At 34.9% G+C, this 24718-nt stretch overlaps 1 protein-coding gene and 2 pseudogenes across 1 annotated transcript in view; 2 read left to right on the top strand and 1 right to left on the bottom strand.

The window, feature by feature from the left end:
- The first annotated feature begins 1298 nt into the window (after nt 1-1298).
- Nucleotides 1299-24718, top strand: part of LOC150100193 (transient receptor potential-gamma protein-like) — a 94674-nt gene continuing 71254 nt past the window's right edge. Inside the window, exons 1-4 of the mRNA XM_090402607.1 lie at nt 1299-1460; nt 9460-9804; nt 14608-14778; nt 16818-17052. Of these exons, the coding sequence (XP_090258733.1) occupies nt 1299-1460; nt 9460-9804; nt 14608-14778; nt 16818-17052 (913 nt within the window). The remainder of the gene's footprint in view (nt 1461-9459; nt 9805-14607; nt 14779-16817; nt 17053-24718) is intronic.
- On the top strand, nt 19083-19264 carry LOC150100197 (U2 spliceosomal RNA; annotated as a pseudogene).
- Nucleotides 22634-22813, bottom strand: LOC150100196 (U2 spliceosomal RNA; annotated as a pseudogene).

The raw sequence follows: 24718 nt of genomic DNA, 5'->3' as shown, positions 1-24718 counted from the left end.
AAAAATCATCTTTCATTAGGACAACGCTTCTGCCCACAAAGGTATTTGGCAATGGGAAAATTGAGGGATCTGCACTACGAATTGTTGGATCATCCACCCTATTCTCCAGATTTGGCTCCCTCTGGCTTCTGTCTCTTCCCAAAACTAAAAAACTTCCTCGCTGGTCAGCGTTTTTCTTTGAATCAATAGGTGATTGCAGCTGTAGAGGGGTATTTTGCAGATCTTACTGAGAACCGCTACAGGGACTGGATAATGGCACTGGAGCATCACTGGAATAAATATATTAGTCTTAAAGGAGATTATGTTAAAAAAGAAAAATAATTTTGAAATTATAAATTCGTTTTTTCATTGTTAGGCCGAGAACTTTTCAGACCACCCTCGTTATATATATATATGGAATATTTAAAAATAGAAATAACAGTTTTAATAAGGTAAGTATAACACCGGATGTTTTGGAGAGAAATACGTAAAACGCATGCTCCTTAACAATACTGCTTTGTTTTATTATATAAATCAAGTGGATATTAAATCCAGCATTATTTTAGTAAATACTGTTTTGTTTTTTTTTATATAAGTTTGTATAACTAGCACAACACTAGTAATTATACCATAAGGCAAAAAAATACTATTTTAGCTGTATATCATTGCAATAGAGAAAATAAAAGTATGAGGATATTAAGGGAGCAGTTTTTAGAGGCATTTAAAAAGTCTGCTCTCTCACATGAAATATTACAGCCATGGAATTAAAAAAAATCATCGTAAAAAATCACGCCTGGTTTATGAAGGCATAATGGAAAGATACCTCTCTTTTAACATCGCAGAAATTAGCTGTAAAACACTCTTCAGGAAATGCGTGCTCAGCATTGCAAAAAAGAATAAAATAAATAAATAAATAAATAGGATGGAACAGTTGCAGTCCGACCTGGAGACATTTATGCAGGTAAACCAGAAAATGGCGTCTTATTATTATCAAAGTACGCCATATTTCGATGGCTTTACTATGAAATAGTATACTCCCTTCTCACTTTTATTTAGGACTATAAATTTTGGCAATTAAGAAAAAAAAATCCTTGCTTCGGTCTAATTGTCTACACACGGCGCTATCATGTTATAGATCTGTGGAGACTTCTCGTGGAGGACTGTTTAATATTTCTGACTTTTAATATTTATGACTTTCTCCCCTAATATTATAATCATTGACGATCACATTGTTGTATTTTAGGTACCTAGAATGCGCCGAAAAGACCGGAGAAATCAACATCAATTGCGTAGACCCCCTGGGACGGTCGGCTTTATTGATGGCGATAGACAACGAAAACTTGGAAATGGTGGAGTTACTGATTGAGTACAAGGTGGACACAAAGGATGCTTTACTACACGCTATCAGCGAAGAGTACGTCGAAGCCGTGGAGGTGCTTCTAGAGCATGAGGAGGCCACCCATACTCCCGGAGAACCGCACGTAAGCAAACATCTTAAGTTTTCTTCAATAAACGCCGCCCCGAAACTTACGGCGTACGAACGAAGTTCAATATTGACTTCCTGTGAGACGCACGCCACGCGAGACCTAGGGATGCCGTTTCCTTCTCCTCTCTCCACCCCAGCACCCTCCCCCCCCTTGTGCTCGTGCCAGCGACTGCAAATTACATTTGACATGTAGCATCTCACGAAAATGGGAAATATGTCGGTTCTCTGGCCGAGCACGTAGACCGGATATAATTGCAATCCGCTATGGGGGCGAAGGTTAAGTCGGTAAAGAAGTTATCATAACCACCCCACTGATTGCGTAAATAGAAACAAGTTTCTTCATTTTCCTATTCCTCTATTAAACATGCTTGTCACGTGGTCGGTAGAACGCTGGTTCGTTTATATGAATGCCGAGACGGGGATTTGCATGTAACAAGTTGATCCTTTTAGCGTTTCATGGACTTGTCTTATTGGTAAGCATTCATAATTCGCTATATAATTAACCAGATATTTCGTTTTCTGTTAAGTCACTTAATTTGCACGTGTCGCAGGAAGGCGTTAGGGATATCTTAATTACTATTCCTCGTTATCTGCTAAATCTTCTCGATAAAATATTTTTTTTTAAGTTTCATTACATAGGCAAAAAATCGTTATGCTATTCCTTACCAGTCTTGAAACGGATCCAAAAAAATACGCCTCAAAATTGGATTTCGTTACCTAAATTTGATATCAATGATCAGTGATTTCCTCATTTTTTTACGACCCAAAATTTGAAATCGCATTCCACTTGGCGATCGAAATTGAATTTAGATCGCCAAGTAGAACTTTAAATTTAATTTTTTTATTTGAACACAAAATGCGTAAGAAGCTGTTAGCAGCAAATTACTGCGTGCTTTGGTCTATAAATTTGTTATTTGAAATCCATACAGATGTTTCCCGAAACGTTCTGAACTTTTTTTTTTAATTGGATTGTTGACAGAGGCAAAAAAAAGTATCGACATTACATGTTGCAATCACGCCATTCTGGTTCGGTGGAATTTAATAAAATATTCGACTAAGATATACACAAGAACGATATTCGCGCAGTTCAATTTTGGTTTCAATAGGATGATTTTATTGATAATATTTTTCAAAACAGTTCGAAATAATATTAATAATTCCACTCTGGCTCAAAAAATTAACGAAATTTGGAATTTAAAATCCATATCGAAGTGGGAAAATTCTTCCCATTTTGGATTCAATGGACTATTTGTAGCAGCAAAATTAGGCAAAAAATAAAGCACACACGTACAGATATATGTATGCTTTCTTTTGTTTTTTCGTTTCTCCTCTTTTAACTCATTTATTTTCTTTCCACCCGTTTTTATTATATATATATATATTTTTTTTTTTTTTTTTAAGCTTATAACTGTGAGTTATGGCATTGGGATTTTGTTGCTATAGATACGACTTACAGCTCTAAGTTATAAAATCTAAAAATACATAATTGCAGATTCATCTTGTGCGTCCGTAACGATTACTTCATCTCCTCTTTTTACTGCAAGGTCAAGTGTGCTCAATCCGATATTTGCCAATACTGAGGTTCTACAGCTTTCATCCAATCTTTTCAAACTGTTCTTTTTAACCCGCGCTATTGCATTGTCTTATGACAGGTACTTCACGAGTGTGATTGCAACTCCGCGCACACATGAGCTAAGTTTTTTCACTATGACCCTCCGCCCTTTTTTTTTTCTTTCCTTCTAATATGTTTACAAATCCTATGATTCTTCTTCTTCAAATCTCATTTCTCTTTTATTTTATTTCATGTATTCTGTACTTTTAGGGTGGCATATGTCTTAATTAGTTTTCTGTCTCTCCAGCCAATCCCATTAAACGCATCCATTCTTGGTACATCTCCAATATTTTCAAAAAAGTCACCCCGTATCTCATTTGATCCTACAGTATTTCAGTTAGTTAATTCATCTGCTCTTTTAAATATTTCGTCCAGTTACTGTGGCCCAAGCCTACACTTTAACTTAGTATTCAGGATATGTATTCTTTGCCATCTGGGACGAGTATATGTTGCAATTATTCGTCGTGCTTTGTCAGCGTTTCTCTTGATTTTCAACTTCTTTCCATTCTGTTTTCCTTTTCTTTTCTTTCTTTTTTTTTTTTACAATCGACTAACGGCTAATATATATCCGAAGATATCGCTCAAGATCTCCTACTGATTTCTGCTTCTATTTTAGAGTTGATAATACATTTCAAAAAGGTATATCGGCGACTATCTTCACCAACCACTACATTGAAATCGTCCATTACGAGAACGATTATAAAAATTATCTTAGACTGATGATTTTGATTCCTCTGCTTGCTCATATTCTATTTCGTAATGTTCACAGTGGCTCGTTGGCATGTACACTTGAATTATAACAAAATCCATCTGATTCGTCATCAATATTTTGGTATTTTGTACTTTTTTTCCCTCCTTAATAACAGATTTACACAATTTTTTCCTCTGGATCTTCCTCTTCTAGGATGATTTTATAGTTTTCCACTTCCCTTCCATTAGTATCACTAAATTCTACAATTTGCACGTCTTTTTTTTTTCATTACTTGTTCTTTCAATAATTCTAACTGCCTTACTTCGAATATTTTCTCACGTTCCAGATTTGAACTATCCGTGGTATCTAGTAGCATCCGTAAGCATTTGTTTTTCACTCGTTATACTCTTAATATGTTACATTTGGAAGTGCGGCTCCAAGCTGTAGAGGCATAAGTAATTATGGGACGTTCTCACCGTCTAATAAAGTAATAGTTTGTTTGATGTATTTAGTTTGCTGTGGCTGTAAATCATGGAGTAAAGTTGAGCAATAGTTGTGGATACTTTCGCCTAGATGAGCACGATGTGACTATTGAATAGCAGTCCTTTATGTGGAATATCTGCCATGTCAATTGAGAATAAAAGCGAGACCAATAAGGAGACTTGTGGAACTCCAGATAGAATTTTGCGTTGGGTAGAGTTGATCCACTAATCTTGACCAGTATTTTTCTATCGGTAAGGTATGATTTGATCAGACGTATCATATTCATTGATATGTCTGCTCTAATGAATTTGTATAAGAGACCACAGTGCCAGATTTTATCAAAAGCCTTCGCAATGTCAAGGAATACAGCACCTGTGTGTTGTCTCCAGTTGAATCCTGTAATGATATATTCTATAAATCGATGGATTTGATGAACAGTACTGTGGTTTCGAGGGAAGCCGAATTGTTCATTCCGAATGATGTTTAATTTGTCTGGTGATTCTCGCAATCTGGAGAGGATGATTTTCTGAAAGCTTCTCTGACTAGATTGTTCAATTTGTTAAGGGGTTTTCTACAGGGTGTTCGGGATAAATTTGACATATTTATAATTAATTATATTTTTCCGTAAGTTACATGTATTAACACACACTTCTCTTCATTTAAAAGTTTGGACCCTTCTTCATTCACATACAAGATGTCAGAAAGGATGGATAGCTGGAACCCACCTGAATCATGGAAGAGAATAACTTGTATCATGATGATTCGTGCCCGCCATCAAAATAAGGATATTACGACTGCTGCCCAATGCTCCCTGAATACAGTAAAAACAATCAGGCATGAACTAGAGACTTGCAATGGTGACTACGAGGATGTAGCAAGAAGAAAGATCCCTAGCAGACGATCTGATTGCGTTCGTACAGCAGAATTCCTCGCAAATCTGCAGGAACAGGTGTTGAAGAACCCTGGCATTGGAATTCGGGCTTTGTTCGTGGAGTTGCTAACTGTAGTCAAGCCCTGGATAACAAGGGTAGGCAATGGTAGGCCGTATGTATGGCAGCAGGATTCGGCCCCTTGCCACACCTCTGGGAAAAGTCAAAAATGGTTGTCTGAAAATTTCTACGACTTCACCAGTCCAAATGTTTGGCCTCCAAACTCCCCAGACCTTAACCACATGGATTATTTTGTATGGGGGCGCAGTTGAAAAAGACACCAATCCCACTTCCAGTAATACAAAAGCCCAGTTAATGGATAAAATTAAAACAGTTTTTGCGGCCCTTCCCAGGGAGACTGTAGCATCAGCTTGTTCGAGGTTCCGAAGCAGAATTGAAGCTGTGATCGATGCTAATGGTGGTTATTTTGAGTAAATCTTGTTGATAGTATTGTAATTAACTCTGCCTGTAATGTTTTTTGTCAATTCATTAAATTTAATAGATACAAAGAAGATTTTCTTTTTCCTTACGAAACTGTCAAATTTATCCCGAACACCCTGTATATTGTGGAGCGCGTGTTTTATGATCTCTGATTGGATTCATAATATCTTCCGGAAGACAGGCTTATAAATAGTTATAGTTTTGGCGACTGCTGCCAATGCTTTGTTAATTAGATTTGTGAGGTTGACTATTGCTTCGTCTATCTACTCCTTTAATTTTATGGTGGGTACTGGACCAATGTGTTAGGGGAATACTTTGGATGATTTTTTCCCAACCTATGAAGAAATGAGGAAAATAATTGTTCCTGATTACCTAATTTGAATAAAATAGGGTTGTGATCTGAAGACAGCTCATTCATTGTTTGCAGCTGATACTGATATTTGATGTCATGGAGGATATCAATATTTAAAACATCTGAACTACTAAGAGGACCATGATGAGTAGGCTCTGTGGAACCGGCCACTACAATGTAGTTTGATCCCATATAATTGTTCAGTATACTACCGTTTTTATTGGTTGTTTTGCTGTTCCAAAGCTGGGTATTTGGCATTGAAATCGCTAGCAATGATGATGGAGTCTTTATTGCCTAGAATAGCGTCTAAATCAGTCATCAGTAAAGTTTTCATAGGTGAGTTATAAACAGCGCAGATTTTAAGTTTGCCAGCAATATTAATGTAGGTTTCAATGCCTGTAATCTCTAAGTTTATTGGTTATGGCATTATGTTTAGGGTACTTTTTGACGTAAATTGCACCACCTCTGAAATCAAGTCTATCCTTTCTATACATCAGGAATCCTCTTAATTTCGGGTTGTTTGCTAGCCGTAAATCGTCTTACTGATTAGAATAACATCTGGATTATATCTAACTGCGAATTCTTGTAGCTCGATAATTTTGTTGGAGAGGCCGTCGTTGGAATTCTAAGCGGCGATTAGGAGAGAGTTTGGAAGAATTTTATTTCTATTCATTGTTAAGTGCAGTTATAATGGAGTGTGTCTCTTGTAGGAATCTTTTTGTAGAGGTCAGTGATGGGCTGGATTTCTCAGTCTTGTAGCATCATAGCTAGAGAGGCGATGACCGCAGTCAGGCTGGGATTTGTTTGTTCATGGCATGTTGTTTTCTTGGAACGTGGCGCATCCGTGTACGTTTTGTTCGGTTGTAGCTAACCTTGTTGGTTTTTAGATATTGTTTGAGTCGGAGGATGTTCAGCTTCTTTTAAATGTGTGGAAAGTTGAGAGGAAGTCTGAAACTACATCCTCTGTAATTTGCAGGATGAGAGCCGTTGCATTGGCACATTTGGCAGGTATGGTTCTGGACTTGGCACAGGTATTAGTTCAGTGATTTTCACCACATTTTAAACACCTGTAGTCAGCTCTACATAGCTTCAGGGCGTGACCAAATTTTTGATTTTTGACATCTATGGCATTGCCTTGCCAATGTTCTTTTTTCTCAGGGGGGGGGGGATTCTAGGGTAATCCTGAGACCGTAGATCGAAGTTAACTCACAGATGTTTTTGTGGGAGTTGTGAATCTCCACTAACACGAGTGGCATCTGTCTTTTGTTAGCCCGGTACATTTGACTCACTTTAATCGGAGGCAAACTGTGATTGATAAGACCTGTTGCAATCTCTGACCTGAGTTGATATCCTCAGTGACTCCTCTGAGTACAACCTTCAGGTTTCTTTCACTATTGAGGGAGAATTTATGATATTATAAGGTAAGATTATCTATTAATTTAGTTAGTTGACGGTTATCGCCAACTGCAATGGGCTGAATTTTTATGTCCTTATCTGTATTCTTTGCATGCGAGTAGTCGATATTTTGGTCCTTGATGATTGATATGACCGACGTCCATTTGCTTTGATCGAGCAGAAAGACTGGAGGAACCTTCTCCCTAAGAGTGCTTGAATTATCTGTTGTAGAAGTGTCATCATCCATTTGATCATCTCTGAATACCTCTTCAGTCCTTCGCTTTTTACGAACATGTTCTTCCTGGAATTCTTTAGGTGGGGAGACTACTAAGTTTATTTTTTCACCTTCTGTTCCCGTATCGTCACCATCAGGGTCACTACTTGCCAATGAATAAATATTTAAATAACCAGATCACTCGACTTCAATTTTCTTCGATAGCTTTTTAAAGAGATCGAGTGCTTGATTTTTGTCCAAATTTTGGACTAAGTCATCCTTATCAAGATTTTCTATAATTTAAATAAAAAGTCTTGCCTGTTAAGCAGCTACTGACTTTCACAAACACAGAAGTAAAGATCGAGTTACGGAAAACAAATTAAACTGTTTCGCGCATCAAAAAAGAAAAAGAAAAAAGAATCACCAGCTCTAAAGACAAAATTGCCATATGGAATGAATACTTCATGCCTATCAAGTGATTTTTTTTTTTTTGCTAGAATATTTCTCGTTATCTGTAGAAGAAAATATATGAATGGGGTAATATCAGGGCTATAAGCTCTGATCATGGGGAAAGTAACAGCAATAGCCGAGTCTCAGTTAAAACTTTATTCGCTATGGCATTGTCATCCATTACCCTCCCTGGGTACCCATTTTAGTCTCCTAGTACGACATGCATGGCGTACAGTGAGGCTGGTATGTAAGTAATATCTTTCTAAACATTAAGACGATCCCCGGACCACTCCTCAGAGACTCAAAATGCTCTCTCTCAGGGTAACCCCCCCGAAATCTAGCCCCCCCTCACCAGGAGTAAAATTCCGAAAGAAACCTAAGAGAGCGAAACTCTCGAAACTCTGCGGCCCATTTTAGTCGCCTCTTACGACATGCATGGGCTACAGTGGCGCTGGTATGTAAGTAAGTAGAGCTCTTTCTAAAAATTAAGACGATCCCTGGACCACTCCTCACGAGTGGCCGAAAGATCGTCCAACTCAGCGTTGGTTCAACTCAGTGACGGCCCCCCACACCACCACTGAGCAGAACTGCTCACATTCCAGGGAAAAGCATCCACTGACAAGGCCCTCACGGGCCATGCCGGAGAACACCCTCCCCAGAGACTCAAAATGTTCTCTCAGGACAGCCCCACCCATCACTGGGAGCAAAATTTCTGAAGAAATCTAAGAGAGCGAAACTCTCGAAACTCTGCGTCCCATTTTAGGCGCCTCTTACGACATGCATGGGCTACAGCGGCGCTATTCTTAGCCCGGCGACCACACGTGATTATCAAATGATTATTACATTGCTACTTTTGAAGTATATACATTATCGTAAATAATAAAAGGTCTATAATTTTTTTTTAAATTCAAATTTTTTCTAGCAGTTTAGTTAAATAAATATTAAAAGCAATTAAAATAATATATTTAAAATTACTATATATTAAAAATTCTACTTTTTGTTTAAAATTTCAAATATTAATTGTAATTCTAAAATTTGTAATGTTTTGTAAGGGTGATAATCAGGGTGAATGAAAACTACATCTTATTCAGCAATCAGAATGTGTTCGTTCTTTCTCTTTTTTTTTAATTTTTATTTCTATTTCAGATAAACTGAATCATGTTCAACAATAATTTAATCATTACTTTAATAAACTGTTGAAAAAAAATATTTTTAAGAGCTTAATATTAAAAAAACCCAATAATAATAAATAAATAAATAAACAAAGAAAAGAACGAAACATTCCTATTTATAATATTATTCCTATATCAAAAATATTCTTATTTTATTCTTAAAATTTATCTAAGCAAGACTGTTGAAATAGATAAATTAAATATCGAATATTTTTTCATTTGTTACTTGCTTTCTCATTTCCGTGCTGTTCACAGAGCTGGGAAGCGATTGATCGTGACACCGCCACCTTTACTCCTGACATCACCCCACTGATCCTCGCTGCCCACCGAGACAACTACGAGATTATCAAGATCCTCCTAGATAGAGGCGCAACGCTCCCAAACCCTCACGAAGTTCGATGCGGCTGTTCAGATTGCGTTAAATCTAGTTCCGAAGACAGCCTTCGACACTCGAGGTCTCGGATCAATGCGTATAGAGCACTTGCCTCCCCGTCTTTAATTTCCTTATCCAGTAAAGACCCCATATTAACTGCCTTTGAGTTGAGCTTCGAACTGCGCAGACTCAGTTTCAATGAACAGGAGTTCAAAAGTGAATATCAGGTAAAATTGACTTTTAAATAAAAATAGTTTGAAATCTGCATTTATTTGCTTAGTATTTAATGTTACTTTTTATGAAATGACATTCATAAAATTTACTTCATTTGCTAAAACCGAACAAATAAGTTGGAACAAACTATTCAATATTTTACTTAGCGTTGGATTTTAAATTTAATTTCCAACCACTCTGGAAACACATTAGAACAACCAGAAGATAAAAACGCAGTACTAGGGAAAGAAGGAGAATAACGAAGAAATCGATGTCGATGTGAAATAACAGAGTATTTAACTAAGGTCAAAAAGTCAGTCACCTATCTTTCGAGTTAAATGATGTGGAACAGGGGAAAAAAAAAATCCTTGCATGATTGCTTCTCTCGATTTCGATATATTACGTAATTGAGCTTTTGATTTCTTTTACTTTGTGTATTGGATGGTATTTATTCCCTTTGACCAAGTTCAATTACAGTCATGTTCTTTCTTACATGCGAAGACCATTAGTTTCGTGTTAGTAATTGCTTGTTCGGTCACCGTAGAACAGTGCAAGGTCCCATCAAGAGTCGTTATTTTTAGGCAAGTACCTTCGGGATATATCGTTTTCTTTTACTGACGACTTTAAATGGAACAAGATTTTACGGTCTATGGGCTGACAGATATTTAATAATAATAAAAAAAAATAAGTTTAGGAAACAGCAGTCGCATTTCTGATACCATTTGTGCCAGATTTTAGTATAACGAAAGTCTTTTTTAACTTAGTTATATATACAAGTAGAATATATATATATATATATATATATATATATATATATATATATATATATATATATATATATATATATATATATATATATATATATATATATATATATATATATATATAAATAAAGCTTTCATTATTGCAAGATTCTGCAAAAAATGTCGTAGTACTTACAAAAAATGCGAATGTAAAATATTTTCTATATATTCGCATTTTCAAAAAGTGTTTAATATTTAATTTAATATTATAAAATTATATCTTGTATTACAGCTAAGTCGCGTTTAATACGAACCAAAATTCGGTTAGTACGCGACTAGCGCTTGCGCAGTTCAGTTTACCAAGTTACTGTTGGAATTTTAGAAGCTGATACTTCAGATTGCACGTTAGTTTCCATGAGTTATTTTAATCGTTTTTTTAAGTACTCTTAACAAAATGGACAAAAGGAAGAGTCCTTCAGTTTAAAATACTACGAGAGCAAAAAACAAGCGTCTCGTTATTACACTACAGTAAAAATTTGATGCAATTGAACTTTTTTTTGTCTATTTTTATTTTTTTATTTTTTTGTCTAGATGGGTGAAGCAAGAATGCTTTTCATATTCCCCGTTATCTGTATGTGTAGAGATAAGGTGTTATTGAGCTATTAAAGCTCTGATCGTGGCAGGAGGGTAACAGCAATAGCCGAGCCTCAGTTAGAACTTCATTGGCTACAGCATTGCCATCCATTACCCTCCAAGGGTATGGGATTGAATGAATCAATCACCCATGCAAAATCAATCACCCATGCAATTTAACGACGTTATAGTATTATATAATAGTTTAAATATATAAATTCTAGAATGGTTTATAAATGTTATACTAAAATTTTGTATAACATTTTGCTATAATATATACTATGAAAATAAACCGCTCACACGAATTTTTCTCAGCAGCATACCCTGCTGAGAAAAATCATAAATTTGTGCAAAAGAATAATTATAGATGAAGTTTTGATTTAAATAAGATTTTTAACGAACAAATTTATCAGTTTTCCATATATTCTATTATTTTTTGAATTTCCTTTAAAATTATTATTATTATTATTATTATTATTATTATTATTATTATTATTATTATTTTATTCAGCTAAGATTCGCATAAAAAGACGCTGAGAAATATTGGAATTATTTGTCGTAATGTTCGCAAACTAGAATATTTTGAAAATATTTTACAAAGTGTTCATTTTATGGCTGCACTGATCCCATTTGTACAAAATATATTATTGGCATTCAGTTTTGAAGTATCAGTAAACACGTATCTTTCTCTTGAAACGTTTATAATGCTTATAAACGTTTCGAGTTTATAAGTTTCAACATTTCATCGTAAAACAACAACTATTTCTTGTTATTTACGATGATTTGCATGCATCTGGTTGATAGTTCTTTCTAGTGTAAAATTGAAATACTTTGTATTTTCGCGATTTCATTTTTGTCCCAATATTTTGGAAGGCGCTAATCTTTTTATTTTATTTTATTTTTTCTGTTTCCTTTCTGCACCGAGTAAAGCTTAGACATCTTAAAATCTGTTTGAATAATATAGTGTTTTCTATAGCAGATTACTTATGGAAACTCTAAATGAAATACTGGTTTCGAGAGTTTTATGAAAACGACGTTCATAGAAACGTGTTTTAGAATGGCGTATAAAAAGAGGCGTAACAATAATAGAACGTGCAATATCGCGATAGATTTATGTGGAAGGTTTAATCTTGTTTTCACTAGCTCTTCGTTTTATGTTGTGGCATAGTGGTTTATATTATTTCGCCTAAGGGAAAAATACTTATTGGTTTCGCGATAACTAAATTTGATCATTTGTTTACGATCGCGTAAATAAATTATCAGACGCGTTTTGTGCACGATTTCTGCTACTAGAAACAGTGACAGGCTTATCAGGTTCATGCAAGCAGACGACGATTACAAAACTGCGTTTGTATGAAATGATATAATCGATAAAATAAAAATAAAAACTATGAATTGTACTTAGTTTATCAATTCACGGATTTCTTTAAGACTTATAAATATTAGATTTAATTCAAAAATCAACTTTGCAATGTTGATTTGGGATTCTGTTCTGCACTTTCTTACTAAATACATCATTTTATCCTACGACCTCTTGCAGTATTCTGATGGTCGCGTAACCCTAGTTATTACTAGGGTTACGAGGACAAGCCATAAAACCTGTGCACGTGAACAGAATGCATTTCCCAGAGGATTAATGCTATCGAACTGTGCATGGAATAGCTTCGTGGATATAAGATGCTGCGTTGTTTTTTTATTTATTTTTTCCCGCTTTCTTTTCATTCTTCTCTTTGTAAGCATTTATAAATATTTCCTAGCCTATGATGTTATTTAAGGTAGTTTCTGAATTTTCTTAGCAATATTTATAGGAAGCAAAATAAAGTGAATTGCAGGAAAATATGTATTTAAACGAATGAAAAGAATTCCGTTTCTCGATGGTGTTCGAATTGACCCATCTAATCGAGTTAGGATTGATGTGATCAGAATTTAATTTTTCCGCTTCTAAATTTCATGGAAATTTATGAGCAAAAAAACATCTAAATCTTTATTTATACTTTTCCATTTCTTAATATATTTTCAATATATCGATTCATTTAATAATATAAATAAATTGATAAATATTCTAATGCATTTTATTCCTCCAAAGAGATCTATCTCCCTGTCCCAATTTTTTTTTTTTTTTTTTTTTTTTTGAAATCGGTGGGTAGCCTGTACCCATACCATTAACAATAGCTGAACCCAATAATTACTGATGATTTCGCAGGCATCAGAGCGAGAGTATGACAGACATTTACTACCAGCACATAACTTTAAATCCTAAATCGTATTGTTCTCTGAAATAGCGTGAGTTATACGATCGAGGTTTTTTTTTTTTTTTATGTTTTATGAGTTGCTCCAGAGTTCGACAAACTCGTAAAACTGTCTGGAAAAAAAAAAAAAAAAAAGAAAGAAAGAAAAATAAAAATCAGAAATACTTTTCCTCGGGTTGGATTAAGATATTACGTAGATTGAATTTTCATTTCATGGTCCTAATGATCGATCCACCTTTCGTATGCAGTCACAATTTTGTGAAGTAAATCATCGCCTTTCGTAACACTGAAGCAATCGATGACAAACTCCCACTCAGCAGTGTAGCTACACTTTTAGCACCCTTGGAAACTTCGTACCTAAGCGCCTTACAGTGTCACAATTTCAATAATTGGTAAAATATCCTTCCTCTGGCGCCCGAGACAACTGCCGTAATACCAATTATCTAGTTAAAGGATATGCGCACTTTATTGTAGTCCAGTTCCATAATGATATGATTGACTCGTGCTAATCCAATGTTCAATTTCAATGCTAGTGATCTCTGTCTCATTAGCCAATTTTCTCGGCTTTCTGTGCAGAAATCATCAGCGCATAAGACAGAGATCACTAGCACCGAAATTGTATTTCAATAACACTCATGTTTTGGTGTGACAAAAATTCTATTACTGTGTGATTTTTAACACGCTTCGACAAACCCGTAAAAGACTCGTCGACTGCATATACGCGATAGTACGAAAAACGGAAGCTAAAATTGTACATAACTGTATTCTAAACTGTAACCGAGGGATGAAATTGCACACATTTATTTATTAGATCAGAATGATTGATAAATATAATATAACTTAAATTTTTTATTAAATTTTTAACAATGAGTGATAACTTAATACACACGTTAAAAAATGCGTTAAACATTTCCTTTATAATATAATATACTTATTATAAAATTGGTGTATTTGCATATCAAGCAATATTTTGAAATTTTAATGAATATTTTAAAAAAAATGAAGAAAAATGTTGGCTTTATAATTATTTTTACTTTTTTTTTTAATTATTTTATTTGTATAGTTATTCTAACAGTAACAAATACTTTTTTCTGGAGTCATGTTTTAACAGAAGGGAAATTTTTATATCCCTACTGAAATCTGTTCGATAACGTTACATGTATGGATTACTGAATTATTTCTTTCTGTGCAGGAACTTCGTCGCCAATGTCAGAATTTTGCTACAGCCCTCCTTGACCACACTCGAAGTTCGTACGAATTAGAAGTACTCTTGAACTACGATCCTACTGGACCGGCATTTGAGCACGGCGATCGCATGCACTTAAGTAGGCTTAAGTTAGCAATCAAACACAAGCAAAAAAAGGTAAGAATTTCCGGAGAACTTAATCTTATAATGAGACACTCATCCTTTCTAAATCATTAAATGAAGTAGCAGAAAGGAGAACATTAAGTAGTGTGTAAGTTACACTCAAGAGGGAGATAGGATTTATTACATGTACGTATTATATAAATCGTTAAAATTACTTCCATACCTCGACAGCTTGCCTTTAATGTAATTTATTACATAAAAGAAAGATAAACAGAGAGTGTCATGAACAGCTCATTATTTCTCGTTTGTTTTCTAGTAATGATTATGACATTTTTCTGCAACCTTCTTTACAAACTTTATGATATAGAACTAATTCAGTGAACTGGATTTATGCTTTGGATTAGTTTAAAATTAAAGCCATTTACAATACGTTATAGATGCCATCTGTAATGTAGAAAAATTATCTACCCAAAACAGCTTATTGATAACCTTCAGTATTGGAGTCGAGGTTTATATTATTATCATGAGCCCTCTGGTAAACTTAAAACTTTAAATTTTTCCATATTTGGCTATAAAATATATGTGGATCTATAATATTCTCAAATATATTATGTTATCTTTTTCTAATTTTTGCTTTTAACTTTATATTTTACTAATTACTCACCAAGATCGTAGCAGAGCACATACATAAACTATATAAGGCTAGAAGAAGAAATTGATTTTTAAAAATATATCACTGTTTTGGACATACGTGCTATTGCTAATTCCGATGTTTTCGATACTTTTTTTTTTTTACATTTTTTCGAGGGCAGCATGTGGGTCACTAAAGAAAATTGAGTTTTATAATAAAGAAATGTTTAACAATTTACTCTTTTCCATTTCTAGATAAATTATTATATTTTAAGTAAACGGCACCCCCATTAAAACGAACAGGAAGTTGATAAACATTGTTTCCTTCCTTCAGATTAAACGAACACAACTTTTACTACATAAAACAGATTAAATTTCATGCTTCTTTAGTTGAAATAATCTGACAGACTTAGAAACGAAAAACAAAGTAATATTGCTTCAACGTATTAATTCTACACTTCGCTTCATCTAATGACGTTTTATGAGCTTTCACGCATTCCATTTTTCATAAGTAAACAAGAAAAACGAGTTTGGAAGATTAACGCAGTAATAAATAAGCAAGTGTGCAGCCATTGTTGTTGGAAAGTTAGCTTACCAATAAACGATAGTGCTGCTACCTGCATATTATTTAATATGCAGGTAGCAGCACTATTCAGCGTATTTAATTAATACGTTGAATAGTGCAATTATCCATGCATTATCTGTTAAAATAATCATTCCTAACACGTGTGCAACTTGATTTATTGGCAGGAGCGCATCTAAATATGTAGTTTCAAACGCGCAGATAAACATACTCTGGTTGTAAAGATACGTGTTTCTCATTTCTATACAAAAAAAAAAAAAAAAAAAAACTCAGAAGGAGTGTATTTTATTTTCCGATAAGACTGCATTCTCTATTCGCACAACAAATTAATTTTGATCTTTTGGTATTTATTCAAATTTTACATTTCAAACTAAGTTTCTGTATTCTTTAATTTTAATTTTTCGTTTGTAATCTATGTATTCATGAACGTTTAATTAATGTTAAAATAAAATATAAAATATTAACGTTTCCAAAATACAAAATTTCAAAAAAATTATAAAAGCAATAAAAATTGATTCAACTTTTTTTTTGCTTAAAATTAAATATTCTAAAACCATTTTTGATTTCACAACGCTTTTTTAAGAGGTTGATAAATTTTCAGCATATCATAATCATCCATTTGTTAAAATTTAACAATTTGGAAGTTGAAGAAAAATTAATTCCATAACATTATATAACATTTATATATAACATTATTTATTAGTTAAAAATAAAATAAAATAAAAATAAAATAAAATAAAAATAAACTATAACACATAATGATGTATTCGGTTCCATTTTCCATTTATTTATTAATTTTATGTGTTTTTTTTAAATAGTGCATCCCTTTTTGATTAAATATAATATTGTAGATAGACGGAATTTTTCTTTTGTTTTGCAGTTCTGTGCTCATCCAAATGTTCAACAGTTGCTGGCCTCCATCTGGTACGAAGGATTACCAGGATTTCGAAGGAAAAATATTGTCTTTCAGACTTTCGAAATCATGAGAATCGGTGCTCTGTTCCCCGTATATTCCATCGGATATATCCTGGCACCTCACTCAGGTATTGGAAGAACACTCAGAAGGCCGTTTATCAAATTCATCTGCCACTCAGCTTCATACATCACCTTCCTATGTAAATATTTTATAATAATAATAATAATAAATTATATATAGTTATTTCATGTATGTGCAATATTAATTCTTAATATATTTAATTAATTAATTAAAGCTTAACTGAATGTTATCGAGGTTAATCTCAGTTAAACTTTAATGTAATTTGAAATGAAGTCTCTTTCACCTGGTGCTCTAAATTCGTTTCATTAATACTAATCCTCGACTAGACTGAATCCATTCAAGCTACACATCTGCGTCCTTCATGCCTGATACTCCCGCTCACCGATATTGCTGCTAGTCCTATACCCATTATTATTATTCTGTCTAGTTTCCTCACCACTCCATGATATGCCACAAAACCTCCCATCATCACACAAGCCATAGTTCCCACACCAGATTACCCTAGCAATCTTCCAAAAATCTATATCCCTTTCTATTCAAATGCAATTGATCCAATAGTATACAGTTTTCTTGTACGCCATCTATCTACATATTCCGGAACTCTCTTCCACACGTTTTGCTATCATGCCATTCAATTTGAAGTTATTCAATTTCTCATTCTAGCTTTATAAAACTTTTTGCTTAATTTAATACTTTAATGAAATTAATTTAATTTAATACTTTAATTTAATCTTTAATGAATGAATGAATAAATCTTTAATACATTATTATTAATTTTCAGTAAAATCTTTGATTTTTTTATGTAATTTATATTACTATAATATGGCCTACTACTATACATTATAAATTATTGCGTTTTAAACATATATTTCATTATATATTGAATTATAAGCACATAAGTTTACTTTTTAAACGCATTAAATGTAGCCACGGTACAGTAAATAAGCCAAAGATGATTTTAACCGCAGCCAGCTGACTTTTTGTCAGCTTCAGGTATCGGAAAAACCAGATAATTTTCCTCTTCTTTCCCATTCCAAACATAGGGGTATCTTCCTTCATTTCCTCTATTGGCTATCCAACTTCATCAGGACTAGGTTCTGAGAGAGCAACTGTATCGTTCTGAAGTCTCTTCAGTTCTCGGGCAACAAAATTACTCTGTGTGTTTCAAGTCTTGTTGGAATGACTTCCATTAGGGTAAGAACGTTCCAGCTTGCAGAGTAAATGCATTACTTTTTGACTGTTGAAAAAGCGAGCACACCGAAAACAGTTATCCGATTAGGAGCTAGTGAGACGCTGACTATTTATAGGGAACCTTTTCTATCCCAACCCCTTAAATCTGGGGCGATCACAGTGGATTCTAAAAATGGATGCACAGTCACTGTGGTCTTCTGCCCAGAGAAAGAGAACGTCTTTTCTACGACTGCTTCACAGCTCAAGCGGTGTGGCGTTTGGTCGGAGAAAGATTTAATACCACAGTGTCCCAAAATCTAGCGCTCAGTCTAATCGACGTACCACCGAGCATAACTAAAAATCAGCGTAAGTTACTACTATACACAATCATAAAATTCCGCTACCACATCTGGAAGATACGCAATACGGCATACTTCCAGAAATGCAAAAAAGCCTAGCAGACATCATCAGGAGCTGCAGAGTATCGACTAAAAACTACCTAGAGATGCAATTACAGCAACTAGTCCCAACGGAATTCCAAAGACAGTGGTGCTCGCCGAGTAACCTGGCGTATCTATAGAACTGGAAGATAAGGATCACAATTTGACCACTTTCGACCCCTAAAACCTAACTCTAAATATAAATTTAGTTTAAAAAAAAATACTAACGCCTAAAGACACCCTTCCTGTCCCATCTGTTTAAAGTCCATGTTTTCTCTGTTGTTTCGAAGTAAAAATAGAACAGCCAAACCAATGAAGCAATTCACAGAGGTTGGCAAGGCTAACTGATTGTAGCTATCTCTCTCTCTACTTTAGGTCATAATCAGGTAGAATTGCAACCACGAGAAGGTGGCTCCTTCCCCCCGAAATGCAGGGATAGGCCAAAAGATGGGATTTAACAGGTAGTAGAATATGTTCCTTTCAAAAGTCACTAACCCAGTGGATCCCCAGCTCTATAACCAGAAATGATGACGAGGTGACGCCATCATGTGATCGATACTAGTCTGATCTGTTCTTATCAGCTTAATGTCTGATACAGATCCCGTTAAGGTCTGAGAAGTTAAACGGACTTTTTGGAAACCGGCGAAGAGCTCCGAGCTTGCTCTAATTTCGCCACGAGTTGCTCTGGTATTGCACTATTTCCAAAGTGGCTCACTCCCCACCTGGGGAAAAAATGAATCTAAAAATAGTCTAATTTTTAGATTCATTAGTGGAATTCATTTGCTTGGCTGCATTTGCATGACCACTATTGAATGTTTATATACTGCTATTTCCCTGCTGTTAAACCTTAATCACGTAATGCTTAATTTGAGACAATGCATCTATATAGCCTGGAAGAAAATAAATAAAAGAATTAACAAACATGACGCATATGCATACTCTTAACATAAATATTATTTCTGTGGAGTATCAAGTGTGTGTCTGAGCTCTACAGAGTCCAACACACACACACACACACACACACACACACACACACACACACACACACACACACACACACACACACACACACACACACACACACACACACACACACACACACACACTTGAAACGGAGAAATCTTTCTACAATTTAGTTTATCTTTAAAATTCAATATAAATGCTTCCCATAATACTTGATATTGAGATATAATATCTCATTTCATACGTTCAACATTATTCCTCATAAATGTCTGATGAGGCTCACTTATAATATTCCAATTAACTTTATCTTTAAATTCCTCCAATACATGTTGTTCTTTTTGAAATAAGTCTCAATTTAAGGTAATCTTTAAATTGACTAGTAATAGTCCTGATAATGCTGAATTCCTACTAACATTATTCCAATCTACACTATTGCCAATTGTTGGTGTAAGCGGAGAATCAGACTTCGTATAGGCAAGGACGACTTTATTCATCGAACAGAGGAGAGGGAACTTTTCAAACTTGACTGTTGTGCAATCATCATCTGCTAAAATAAATTTCTATGGAGACACAGAAAAGAAATCCTGTTATCCACAATATTGTATTAACTTGTAGGTCTCTGGAATTAAGGGAGTGTAAAAATGTGAGCGATTTTGAAAGTGTATGGTGTAAAATAATTGTTACTAGAAAGAGATATTTAGTTGGGGTGCGTTACAAACATGGGAGTAATGAACGAGATGAGAAAGAAATGTATAGAAAAATTAATTTAGCTAGTAAAAAATCGTTATATTAATGGCGGATTTCAATTTTCGAAATATAAATTGGAAGAAGAAATAGCTTCTAGGAGAAAGGAAAAAGATGTTTTTGAATTCTTAAGAGATCACTATCTCATACAAATGGTGATGGAAGGAACCCGTGGACAAAATGTTATCTACGTATCAACAACAACATATCAACATTGTCACTAGTTGGTGACAGTGATCATGTAGTCCTGTCCTCTGAGATGCGAAAGCATGCAGAGGCATCCAGAGTAAAAGGGCATATCTGGAACTATAGGGCAGGAGATTATGAAAATCTCAGAAAACAACTTCAAGGAGTTCTGTGAGAAAACTAACTTAAAGGAAAAGAAATTAATATGGCGTGGGTCATAGTTAAGAAGTATTTGATGAGGACAATAACAGCCTAAATCAAAAAGGATTAACAAAACAGGTATTAAATAGATGAATAGGGAAACTAAGCAAGTATTGCAAAAGAAGAGAAGATTATACAGAAAATATAAACTTCAAAGATGTGAACAGTTACATGAAATATATAGAGTGCAGGCAAGAAGAGCGACAAGTATAACAAGAAAGGCGAAAATAGAGTATGAGAAGAGACTAGCGAAACAGGTTAAGAAAAACCCCAGAGACATTTTGTGTTAATCAACTAGCAAAAGAAATAATATTATTATGGGAAAATAACTCTGCAGAATAGAGATAGCGCAAAAGTGACCAAGTGGAGTTGTTCAGTGACCAAGTTATTGTGGAGTTGTTCAGTGATCATTTTGCTAAGGTTTTTCATATCATGGTAATGATATTATTCCAAGGTAACAGAAAGTTAAGGAATCAGTACTTCAACCCAGTTCCTTGAAGGTCAATGAGTTAGAAGTCTATGATTGCTTAAGGACTAGATGGAATTTCACCACGTGCTATGGAAGAATGCGCTAAGGAACTAACACTTTCGTTAACTCGGTTGTTTAACAAGACAACTGTCTCGGTTGTTTCCACCCATTAGGGGGTTGTTGAGGACAATCCCTAATGGGTGGAAAGACTGTTCCTTTCTATAAAGGGGAAAACAAAACTGATGTTTCAAATTACAGACCAGTTTGTATTTCTGGAGTGGTTGTTAAGATTTTGGAGAGATTGATTAGGAATAGAATACAAGATTGGATGGACAAAGAAAACATTCTTTATACAGGTCAGCATGGGGTTTGATAAAGGGAGGTCTTGTTTTACAAATATCCTTACATTTTATAATAAGGTGACTACAGTTCTGGATAGGAGTGATTCATATACAGTAATACCTCTGGATTTTACAAAGGCATTTTGACAGGCATCAAATGTCCTGATACCATGGGACAGAGCCTGGCTCACTTCTTAGTTGGTCATAATTTCGTCTACTGTAGTTCGGCATATAACCTTTTCTGAATGGAATATTCATAAACTTAGCCAAGTCAATACAGCATGTCACCAATTCTCAGCAGCTGAAGCTATTTTTAAGTTATTTTTAATTCAAACTCCCTCTGACACTATGATCAGATCTAACACTTGTTCACTTCAAGTTCTTTCTGTCACTTGCTGCTTGAGGAAGTCGTCTCCCAACAACTTGATGAATTGGGTTTGATTCTTCTCGTGAGATTCCACCGCTACCCAGAATGTGTTCGGATAATTAAAGTGACCCATGATGATGATGATTACTCGTTTTCCACCTATCATCTTTATTTGATAATACATTTCTTCATCACTAACAACCGATCCACCAGGTCTGTAACACCTCACAATATATTTGACCTTCTTAGACTGCACTCCACCAGATTGTTTCGATCTCAATACTACATGGAAAAATGTTATCAGTATTGCAATCATAACATTCTTCTCTAACTGAATCCAATTAGAGAAGAAATATTTCAAATAATCGAATATCATTAGCATCACATTCCCTCCTCTCTCATCTTGTCTACCCTTCCTAAAAATACTGCAAGTGTTCTCGTTCCTGACAGGTTAGGAACGACATGTATTGCGCGTGATTTTCTTTTAAATGCATTTTCTGAAATTTTGGCAGAAAATTTATGAAATAAGATAGCAATTAACAGCAAGGACAATGCAATATAAAAAACATACATACATATGTATATACAAGTTTATCTGACAGTGGTAATCTAAATGATTAACATATGACAACAAACAATCTATTTTTTGATTAATTAAGTGAGCCACTCTGGAAGCCGTGCAATACCAGAGCGACTCGTGGCGAAGATATGTATATACAAGTTTATCTGACAGTGGTAATCTAAATGATTAACATATTATCTGACAGTGGTAATCTAAATGATTAACATATGACAACAAACAATCTATTTTTTGATTAATTAAGTGAGCCACTCTGGAAGCAGTGCAATACCAGAGCAACTCGTGGCGAAGATAGAGCAAGCTCCTAGCTCTTCGCCGCTTTCCAAAAATCAGTTTAACATCTCAGACCCCAATGGGACCTGTATCAGACATTAAGCTGATAAGAACAGATCAGACTAGTACCAAATTTAGATGTGGTGTTACCCAGTCATCATGTCTGCTATAGAGCTAAAAGCTCTAGGATTTGGGTAATCTTTTGGTGAGTAAACAGGAATCTGTTTTTTAATGGGTGGAGGAAGTTAATAGAAACTTTGGTAACCTATCCTCGTGGATTACTAATGGAAAATTAAGCCTCATGATAGCCTCAGAGAGTACGTCCTTGGCTTTTTTTTTTTTTTTATATTACATTAGGATAAGTAATGGGAGATTATTGATTAATAAATGGGAAATTACTGGTTAATTAATGGGAAATTAATGATTTTTTTTAATAAAATTCAAATTTACAAATTAATATTACAATAGGATAATTAATGGTAAATTATTGATTAATTAATGGGAAATTAATGATAGCCTCGGTGAGTACGTCATTGGCTTGCCATAGTAATGGCTTTAGGGTCTAATTTTGAGAGTTTGTCAATTTAACCATTAAGAGGAACTGGTATTCAGGTTTAAGGTGAGGTTATGTTAAGGTGGGCTAAGACTTTAAATTTTTAACCTTACCTTATTATCCCATAGGTAAGCTATAACTGGAGGAACGCACCATTGTTTCCGAAACTCTGTTGGCCCCAGTTCTTCCAACTTCATTTTGAGGAAATTTCTGATGCTGGTTCTGCCGCTTCTAATGATATCCGGAAAACCTTTTTTGCATTTTTTAAAGTATGCGATGTTTCGAATCTTCCAAATGTGATATCTAAATTCAATTATAGTGTATATCAGAAGTTTATGATGATTCTTTGGTAAGTTTTGGGGCAGGTCTATGAGTCTTAGGGCCAGGTTTGATGTTACCGTGGTGTCGAACTTTGATCCTACAAGTCGCCACACTGCTTGGGCCGTGAAACAGTCAAAGAATAGGTGGGAGATGGTTTCGCTCTCCTGGCAGAACGTGCATTGGTCGGCTACTCTTTTGTTCCACTTGGAAATGAGGTGGTTTACCGGGAGGATCTTGTGGGTTAGTTTGAAGTTGAGAGTTTTCCGGGTTGCATAAAGGAAGTTGAGAGAGTTGTTCTTCCATGAGGTGGTATCGTCGGTTGTTAAAAGCTCTGTATCTCGCAGGCTTCTCAGAATATTATAGATTGTTGCACGTTTGGTTGCCTCGACTATTGGTTCCTTCAAGAGGGGAGAGATTGAGTTAAATGTCTTTATGCTGTCTTGGTGTTCCTCAGGTGGGAAGAGGGCTTGAGGACCGGCGTAATGCATATTAAACCGTTTGCAGTGTTTGGTGCCAAACCAATATTTTAACAAACCATGGGCTATGTGTAGGGGATTATTAAGAGCTTTAATAATCTCGACCAAGCGGTTAGCAGCTAGAAGTTCTGAAATTAGAGGTATGTTGAGGCCGCCACTTTCGGTTGGTCTGGTTAATTTTACTCTTTTTATTTTATCTTTTTTGTTTTTCCAGAGAAAGTTGAAGATCACTTTTTCACATCTTCTAACAAACTGTTTTGTGGTGGGAAAAGGAGTGGCAAAATATGTGATGATTGGAATCATAAGTTGTTTTATGATTTGGGCACGTCCGTTAAAGTCCATGGTGCGTGACTCCCAGTTAGTCTTAATTTTTCCAAGTTTATCTAAAATTTCTGCCTGGTCAGCAAGTGTGTTTTTGTTGTTAAAGGAGATTCCTAAAATTTTAACTGGGGTAGGTGAAGTACTGGTTTCAGGCAGGTGTCCTATCTGAAGTATGGCTGTTTTTTCCTTGTTCATTTTTGATCCGGACGCTTTTTCAAAGATTTTTATGGAGTGATCTAGGCCTTCTTTTGATTTCTCGTCTCGGATAAGTATGTTTATGTCATCAGCATACATTAGGGTTTTTAGAACTGGGCCAGCTGGTTGAGGTAATTCTATGCCCTTTATCTCTGGGTTCTTTCTGATGTGATTTGCTAGTATT

This window comes from Typopeltis vanoorti, chromosome 13, assembly GCF_054136105.1.
Source record: "Typopeltis vanoorti isolate ZY-2024b chromosome 13, IOZ_Tvanoo_1.0, whole genome shotgun sequence".
NCBI lineage: Eukaryota > Metazoa > Arthropoda > Arachnida > Uropygi > Thelyphonidae > Typopeltis > Typopeltis vanoorti.
The sequence above is the reverse complement of the archived record's forward strand: the minus strand, read 5'-3'. Positions and strand labels throughout refer to the sequence as shown.